The sequence below is a fragment of the Caretta caretta genome, chromosome 14 (assembly GCF_965140235.1).
Source record: "Caretta caretta isolate rCarCar2 chromosome 14, rCarCar1.hap1, whole genome shotgun sequence".
Lineage (NCBI taxonomy): Eukaryota > Metazoa > Chordata > Testudines > Cheloniidae > Caretta > Caretta caretta.
In genome coordinates, this window is record NC_134219.1 from 29,703,700 (window position 1) to 29,712,373 (window position 8,674).

The 8,674-nt window shown below is 49.0% G+C and overlaps 1 protein-coding gene and 1 long non-coding RNA gene across 2 annotated transcripts; one reads left to right on the forward strand and one right to left on the reverse strand.

Moving 5' to 3' along the window:
• Positions 1 to 344: 344 nt before the first annotated feature.
• On the reverse strand, positions 345 to 3,833 carry LOC125621762 (uncharacterized). Its single transcript, XM_048819013.2, has one exon. It carries the CDS (start codon positions 3,831 to 3,833, stop codon positions 1,896 to 1,898), a length of 1,938 nt encoding a protein of 645 aa, XP_048674970.1. The 3' UTR covers positions 345 to 1,895.
• Positions 3,834 to 3,893: 60 nt separating this feature from the next.
• Positions 3,894 to 8,464, forward strand: LOC125621857 (uncharacterized). The gene is made up of 3 exons (XR_007352604.2): positions 3,894 to 4,065; positions 5,813 to 5,984; positions 6,387 to 8,464. It is a non-coding gene; the product is annotated as an uncharacterized LOC125621857 (long non-coding RNA).
• Positions 8,465 to 8,674: the final 210 nt, after the last annotated feature.

The following is an 8,674-nucleotide window of genomic DNA, read 5'->3' on the forward strand; positions in this document are numbered from 1 at the left end:
CAAAATTCTTGGGACCTGGCAGTCTATTGGAGTCACTCCTCAGGATTACAGCTGGACCTAAACCAGACCCTGTGGATGCATGACACACAGAGGACATCTCTTGCATGGATGTCTTATAAATATACAGCAGAGAACAATGCTGCAATGGTACCTTGGATGTGACCTCATAGAACTTGTTTATATGCTTTTAAGCTTCTTTAAAACATCCCAGCTGTACTCTCTTTTATTCCAGCTGAGGTTCTGGCTCAATCAGCATCGCTCTATGTTGCTATGTAGCAGCTGAGGACCAGGCCTCCATGAACAGCGAGCAAAACCAACATTCACACAAGGACTGACAAATGCACTCAAAGAAAAAGGATATTTAACAAAATGACAAGTATCAAAGCAGCACTGAGATGATATAACTGATATCAGGGATTATGGCAAATGCATCTCCAGCTTCTCCAGTGGCTGTGCTGATGTCCCCCAGACTGCCAGCCTGATTTGGGGGAAGACATTCTGCACAGAAATATATTTTAATTTCCACTGAAAAAAATCATTCCTCTGGTAAAATGCTGCTGTATTTTCTACCTCACTGAATCTGCCAAGAAAGCAACACCATTAATACAGGAAGCCTTATAGGAACCAGTGGGGAAACACACACTTGTGGAGTACATATCCTCCCACTGTAACAACAGAGTTCTTAGCAGAGAGTAAGAGGAGATAATAAACCATTAAATGCCATGGGTACGTCTACACAGCAAAAATATCTCAGTGAGGCACAGAGCCTGTGTCTACAGTCTGGGGCTTGCGGGGCTCATGCTACCATGTAGACTTTCCAGCTCAGGCTGGGTTTCAGAGCTCGAGCTCCAGCCCAAGCCACAACATGGACACAGCTATTTTTAGCTTCCTAGTGTGAGCCCTGCAAGCCTGAGTCTGTAGACCCGGGCTCATAAACTCACCGCCATGGGTTTTACTTTTCCCGTTTTGTAGACGTACCCCATCTGGCTACATTCCACTCTATCCTACACCAGGATCGATCCAGAGTGACTCCACTGAGTCTGCTGGGGCCACTCAGTATTCAACCTAGCATCACTGAGAGTAGAATCTAGATCCTTTTCCAGTGTTTGTTGTGGGTATTTTATCTGAACAGCCCCTTTCAGCTCACTTTCTATCAACATCCCCACCCCCAACAAACATGGACCATTGAACTGTCCCTAGCGCTGTTTCCACCACTGAGAGCGGCTGATGCTGCTGTACAGTGACGGACTCAGCTAAGTCTGAGTCATTGTCACCACTGGCTAGCTAACGCTGACCTTTGGGAAAGCAGCAAGGAAGGGGTTAAGATTTGAACCGACCTGAAGAAGCCTGTGAGATCACTGAGAAGACATCCATGCATTTCCACTGTTGGAACACAAGGGGAGGGGGGGAACTTACTCCACAAAGTTCCAGAAACCAGAGAGCCCCAGGACTTCTCTGTGTGGGGAAAGTTTTGCCAGTGATACCAGCATAAGAGTGCCGTATTCAGTTTGCTTAATTCCTGTGGCTAAACTATATAAACTAAACTGGAAAAAGACCACTCTTATATTGGAATAAAAGCTTCCACATGGGGCTGGGGGTTAAACAGGGATAACTAGATCAGTTTAAATTCACACCTTAACTTTCCTGTGTAGACAAGGCCTCAGCCGCCATGAGGGAACTCAGGCCTCCAGGAAAAGAACCAAGGAAGTACTGAGGGGAGGAAAGTGTACTAGGATTCAGGAAAAGGCTAGACATTTATATGGATAATAAAATCATCATTCGCAGTCACACTAGCCCAGGGTCACAGCTGTCTCTTGCCGTGAGGAGTGTATGGCCAGGCAACGAGTGCCAAAAACCCTCAGGCCAGCTGACCAAGGTATCATTGGCTTAGTCCATCACTTTGATGCAGCAGGCAGGAAAGGCCGCTCTCCCATGTGGACTCTCCGGTGTCTATTCAGGATTGAGCTCTGAGTGAAGCTTTTCCCACAGTCCCAGCACCGGTAAGGTCTCTCCCCGGTGTGGATCCGCTGGTGCCTGACCAGGTTGGAGCTGCGGCCAAAGCCTTTCCCACAATCGGAGCACTTGAAGGGCTTCTCTCCACTGTGGATCCTCTGGTGCGTAGACAGGGTGGATCTCACGCTGAAGCTTTGCCCGCACTCAGGGCACTCGTAGGGCTTCACTGTGACGTGGATTCTCTGGTGCAAGGCAAGGCTTGAGCTCACGCTAAAGTTTTTCCCACAGTCCGGGCATTTGTAGGGCTTCTCTCCATTGTGGATCCTCTGATGTTTGACCAGGTCTGAGCTCTGCCTGAAGCTTTTCCCGCAGTCAGTGCATTTGTAGGGCCGGTCACCCATGTGCGTGCGCTGGTGTTTGATGAGGTCAGAGCTCTGGCCAAAGCTCTTCCCACAGTTGGAGCACATGTAGGGCCGGTCACCCATGTGGGCCCTCCGGTGCCTGTGCAGGTTGGAGCTCTCGCTGAAACTCTTTCCGCACTCAGTGCATGTGAACGGCTTGTGCCCGGCGTGGATTCTCTGGTGTTTAATGAGATCCGAGCTGCGCACAAAGCCTTTTCTGCACTCGGGGCATTTGTAGGGCTTCTCTCCCACATGGGCTCTCTGGTGTTTCACAAAGTTGGAGCCGTCAATAAAGCTCTCCCCACAGTCCCCACAGCTGTAGGGTCTGTCCCCGAGGTGGATCCTCTGGTGCAGGATGAGGAGTGACCTACGTCCAAAGCCTTTACTGCAGTCGGGGCATTTGTAGGGCTTTTCCTGGCTGTGGATTCTCTGGTGTAGGACCAGGGTGGAGCTCCGGCCGAAGCTCTCCCCGCAGCTGGGGCAGGTGAAGGGCCTCTCACCAGTGTGAGTTCTCTGGTGGGAGAGGAGTTCTGAGCTCACGCTGAAGCTTTTCCCACACTCAGTGCATCTGAAGGGCCTCTCGCCCATGTGGGTTCTCTGGTGTCTAACGAGGTGCGAGCTCTGGCGGAAGCTTTTCCCGCAGTCAGGGCATCCGTAGGGTCTCTGCCCCATGTGGGTCCTCTGGTGGGCAGTGAGGTCTGAGCTCTGGCTGAAGCTCTTCCCGCACTCCGAGCAAGGATAAGGCCTCTCTCCTGTGTGGGTCCGTCGATGCTTAGTGAGATGGGAGGTCACGCGGAAGCTTTTCCCACACTTAGGGCATTTATAAGGTTTCACTCCCGTGTGGACTCTCTGGTGCGTCAGGAGCCGAGAGCGCCGACTGAAGCTTTTCCCGCATGCATCGCATCCGTAGGGTCTCTCCCCTGTGTGGATTCGCTGGTGTTTAGTGAGGTCTGAGCTCTGGCTGAACTTTTTATCACAGTGAGGGCACTTATAGGGTTTCTCTCCTGTGTGAATTCTCCGATGGGTTGTGAGGTTTGATCTCACGCTGAAGCTTTTCCCACAGTCGGGGCAGTGATAGGGTTTTTCTCCCGTATGGATTCTCTGATGCGTAATCAGGTTCGAGCTCCCACAAAAGCATTTCCCACACTCAGCACATTTATGGGGTTTGTCTCCCCACTGGGCTGTCTGATGTTGTCCCAGGCCTGAGTGCAGACCAGAGGCTTCCCCACACTCTGTATCCAGGTGTATATTCTCTCCAGTGGGGTAGTTCTGGGGGACATTCTTGCCCCTGAATCCTTTGTCACTCGGAAGGGATTGAACCTCTCTCTTTCCTGAGCAGTTTCTCTGCTGCCTTTCTGAGCTGCTGTCAGTCCCACAAGCTTCTCCATGGTCAAGCCCCTGCAGCCCCAGCTTGTTAGGGACGTTCTGCTGGGGATTGTCCTCCACATCCTCATTTACCATCCCCTCTGCAACTGCCATAAATGGAGAGAATCCGGACACAAGTCCTTGCCTCTGCCAGGGAGAACAAGAGTCTCAGGAACGGGAACTGCAAAGAGAGTGAAATAATCATGAGGGATGAAAAACAGGAATCATATCCCCCACAAACCCTCCAACTCACCCAGAGGAGAGAGAAGAGGAGCCAATCCTGCCAATTCAGACTATCTGAACCCCCAGAGAAAGGAAGGGGGAAGGGAGGGAGCTTATGACAAAGGTGAGTAGGAAGCCATGAACAGCATCTGCCAGGAGGATACAATACCTGTTGGAGACCTGGGGTGAGATCAGGCAGAACTGGGGGAACTCCGGGGCTTTGGCGGGAATCCTATCTTTTTAATTCATGCACCTGAGGGCTTCTGAGTTGCTTGAATGAGTTCCCCACTGGCGCATGTGCCTCCTGGGATCTCCTGTCCCTCAAATCCTTGGAGATCTGGGACCCACAGCTCCTCCCCTTGTTCCATCCAGGAGATCACAGACGGTGAATCAGAAATCCTGCAGAGGGAAGGAAAACATGTAAGATCAGGGTCTGTTACACATTCTTTGTGTCTTTCCAACAAAGAACGTTCCAGGATTTTACACCCAGTTTATTACTTTGAGAATGGGGCATCTCACATTAGCTGCACAACTGAGTTACAAAAGGAGTATAGCTGCGTTTCACAAACTTAGAGTCCCAACCCAAAAGGGGGTCACAAAACTATTGTAGGGGAGTCGTGAGATCACAAAAAATATTGTGATAACCTTTATATCCTTTGCTAGGGTTACCATATTTCAAATTCCCGGATGGAGGAAAGGAGAACTGGAGTGGGAGGGGGGAATATAGCAGCCGCCGCTCTCCGGCTACCCAGCTCTGAAGTGCAGAAGTAAGGGTGGCACTACCATACTGTTGCTTTACACTATTTGAAAGGCTTCAGTGCTTTTGACTGCAGAGATGATGACTACATGCTTTGCTTAATGCTCCTATGAGTATCTACAGTAATTTGCCATCACTTTTTTCTGGGAGTGGGGGGGTGTTGTCACAGCCTGAAATATTTTCAAAGGGGGGCCCAGCAAAAAAAACCCTGGAGTATAGGGTACATGCAGTTGTAAGAGTCACAATCTGAATGACCTGCCGGCCAAGAATAAAGAAGGAAATCTGTAATCCTCCTGAATACAGCTGAGAATGCTGCTATCTGTTTGCAGGCATGTCACAAAGAGGAAAAACAACTGCAAAGAGTAGACAATCTGATATTAATCGCTATTTTCTAGATATTTCAATCACTTATCTGACCACCATCACCCTAGTTTCTCAGCACCTCATAATTCATCATCTATTTATCCTCAAAGCACCCATGTGAGATAGGGAAGACCTATTATTATTACTTAGACTGAAAACTCCTTGGGACAGAAACTGTCTTTTTGTTCAGTTTGTACAGTGCCTAGCACAGCAGGGTCCTGCTCCACAACAGCAGCTCCTAGGCAAATTTAAAAAAATTCTAATTTTACAGGTGGCGAATTAGGGCCCAGGAAACACTTTGTACAGCATCACAGATAGAATCTGGAGCAGAGTAGGAAATTCACGTTGAATCTCAAGAGTACCAGGCTAGTTCCCTGGCTCACATTTCCTCTCCAGAGAAAATTCACCTCTGCCAGATTGGAACTTGCAGGCACCGGCACACAAAGCACACTATTCACAGCATCACTAAGCTACTGCATCATTACCCCATAGCAATTATAGAGGCCCTTTGGGGAAGCTTCCTAGTGAGAGACACGTTGCACCCCCTGTAGGGGATTCTGGCATCTCTGGACAATGCAGGACATGACTCAATCACTGCCCAGACCTACAGCAAGGGAAATGATGTCACCAAATATCCAGAAGATAACAGTCCCCTCAGCAGTAAGCAGCAATTTGGGGATTTGGGAAGAACAGACTTTGCAGACAAATTTTTTGCATTCCATAAATAGAAACATTCCTTCTCTTATGCCAGTGACAGAAAAAGATGCACTGGGAACCCTCCATCTCAGAATCCATCCTTTGGACATGTCCTTCCATACCACAGAGCACGGCAGCTGGTTCTCCCTCATACTTTGGAATCTACTCTTCATCCCACCTGGGTCCAAAATAACCCACATCTGTTCAGAGGATTCAGCAGGGTTGAGGTATTGACCTGATTTTGAGGAGGGAGGGCTAGCATCTATGGGGGATGGGGCACTCATTGGGTTCTGCTGGCGCTGGCTTTAAGTGGCATTAATTTAATTTGTCTCAAAGGCAAATTTTCGGTGCCCATTAACCAAAACAATAATACACAAATTGCTGTCAGCAGAAAAGCTGAGTCAAGAGACTGTGCCTGTGCCATATGCTCTTTACAATGACAAATGAATCCAGCTTCATCCTCAGGTCTTGGTACTTCTGTTTCTCTGGCCTGGTCTATTTTGGGAGCTGGGGGGCCGCGTCTGGGCTTGGGCTTGGGCAGGACTGGGAGTTTGTGAGAACTTCCCTGGAGTTACTCGGACAGTTGTCCTATCTAGCTATTTCTGATACACTCATTTCTTTATTTTTAGGCTCTGGATTTTCACCCCACTGGGACCAAAAACTATTTCCAGAAGCCCCTGCCCAATCCATCTATGAGCACTTCAGGGCTTTGGTTTCTGAATGCAGAGATCAGGGAATTCCCACCCCATCCCAAACAGTTTGTTCCTAAAAAGAAAAGGCCTCATTTTAAGCAATTCACAAGTCTTTACTACTATCCTGCCCCCACCCCACCATGAACCCTTCTTCCTCCTCCACCGCCACCCCCCCCCCAAACAGCTACCTGACAATCCCGTACCTGAGCTGGCTCCCCTGAAGACATTTCCCTTCCCCGTCCCCTAGGATGATGGGACCATCTGGGGTGAAACTAGGATGTTATTCTGTAGCCTGTCGGGGTGAGAAGGGTGACCGAGGAGGTTTCTGAAGGGGCTTTAGGCCCTTTCATACCCCGATTCCCCCCAGGCTCTTTTCCTGCAGACAGATGCTCTAGACTTTGCCACACTGGGAAAATGCTTGTTCACTTTATTATGGAGCAGATCCGGCTGATCCCACCAATATGAAATGCACAAAAACATTTTTAAGCACTCTCCAGTAACAAAGTCTCTGAATCAAATGCCAGAGAAGAGTGGACTCTAAGGAGCTGCTTTGGGTATAGGTACGTGGCATTATAAACCCAGATTCAGACTCAGGTTTGAGCCCAAACCCCTTCTACCGTCCTCACACAAATCTTTCTGATTTGGGTCAGTAAATCCTCAGGACCCAAGTCCTAGGACCCACCAGGGATGTTGGGTCTGAGTCCAAGTCCCACTGGGATTCAGGTCCAAGTGCTATCATTTTGCAGTCTGGACATAGATCAAGCCCGAGTCACCAAACTCAAGTCTGGAAAGTCTGCCGACGCTTTCCTGAAATCTCATGGGCCAATATTTCTCAGCCCTGCTATCCCAACACTACCCACTTGACTCCCAAGCACCAGAAGCAACCCCCCTTGGTTCCCATCCAGCTGCTCAGCATTTAACCCTTCCCTTTTATTCTGACTGCTGAACTATAAGCACAGTTTACCATCTTCTACATTAGTTATGGCCAGTAAGAAGATATCCTAGGCCATGTTTCCACCAAGCGCATTGCTAACTGGTCACAGGAACAAAGCCAGATTCTGGTTACGCTCTGATGTGAGGCAACCAAGATGCTTGACTTCAGCAAGAGTACCAGATAAGAGCTTGTGTACCAGGACATATCGGAGAAGCTGGCAGTGTCGGAGATTGACCGGACCATTGCTCAATGCAGAGAAAGAATCTGGTGGCTTGAGACCAACTACTTGGAGTCAGGGATGACAACCACATTTCTGTCTACCTGCCTCTTAGACAAGGAATTCAGCCTAGTACTGGGAACTGCAGCAAGCTCTGAGTCCACAGCAGCACATGACAATTTCCTGAGTCACAGGCAGCACCCCAGGAGAGCCAGGAGCCTTTGGATCAAGCTCAGGAAGTGACTCTGACACTCACGCAGGTCGCTGGGGAGGCTTTGCTGCTGGAAAAGCTGCAACACATCCTGGGTCCATACTCAGAGGAGCTGTTTGAGCATGCCCCGAGGAGTAGCCTGCAGCCGAATGGGCAGAAGAGCTAGAAGTAGCACCAGAACCCGTTAAACTTCTGCCTCCACATTTGTTGTTATTAAAACACAGCTGGGATGGATTTCCAGCTTACGGCCGAATTAAATTATTATTACAAGCTGGCAGAACACACACCAGTACCTTGGCATCACCCCTCCCACCACCCCTACCACTGTGTGAAATTCAAAAAGGATACTGAGAAGGGAAAAGAAAAGTTAAACACGCAGCTATGGTGAAATTTGTACTAGACACGCACACGTTGTTTTGTTGGGGTGCTAAAATTAAGAATCTTACATTGCCCTCCCCGACAGTATGCCGCACCATGCGACTTGGTCATACCAGACCATCCTGAGCTACCTGACCAATTACTCAAGACTGTTATGGTCTGGGGGAAGGGGAGTATGTAATCCATGGATGCCATATGAACTGTCTGAAATAAACCGGGAGGTTGTATGTGATCCACAGGTCCTGTACTATGAGTCCATAAATGTTCCAAGGATGGAGTGCTTTGTAATCCTTTGTTACAGAAGTATGATCAGGGCCAGTGTTGTGAGCCCAAGCTGTCCTTAGGTCACTGCATTATTTCAGGGAGCATTCAGGGAGGCTGCAATACATCTGCAGGCAAACACAACATCCTACTGATTTCCCCATGAATTTTCAACCAATCCTGATGATTGCCAACTTTTCTCAGTACAGGAACTGCAGATGGGT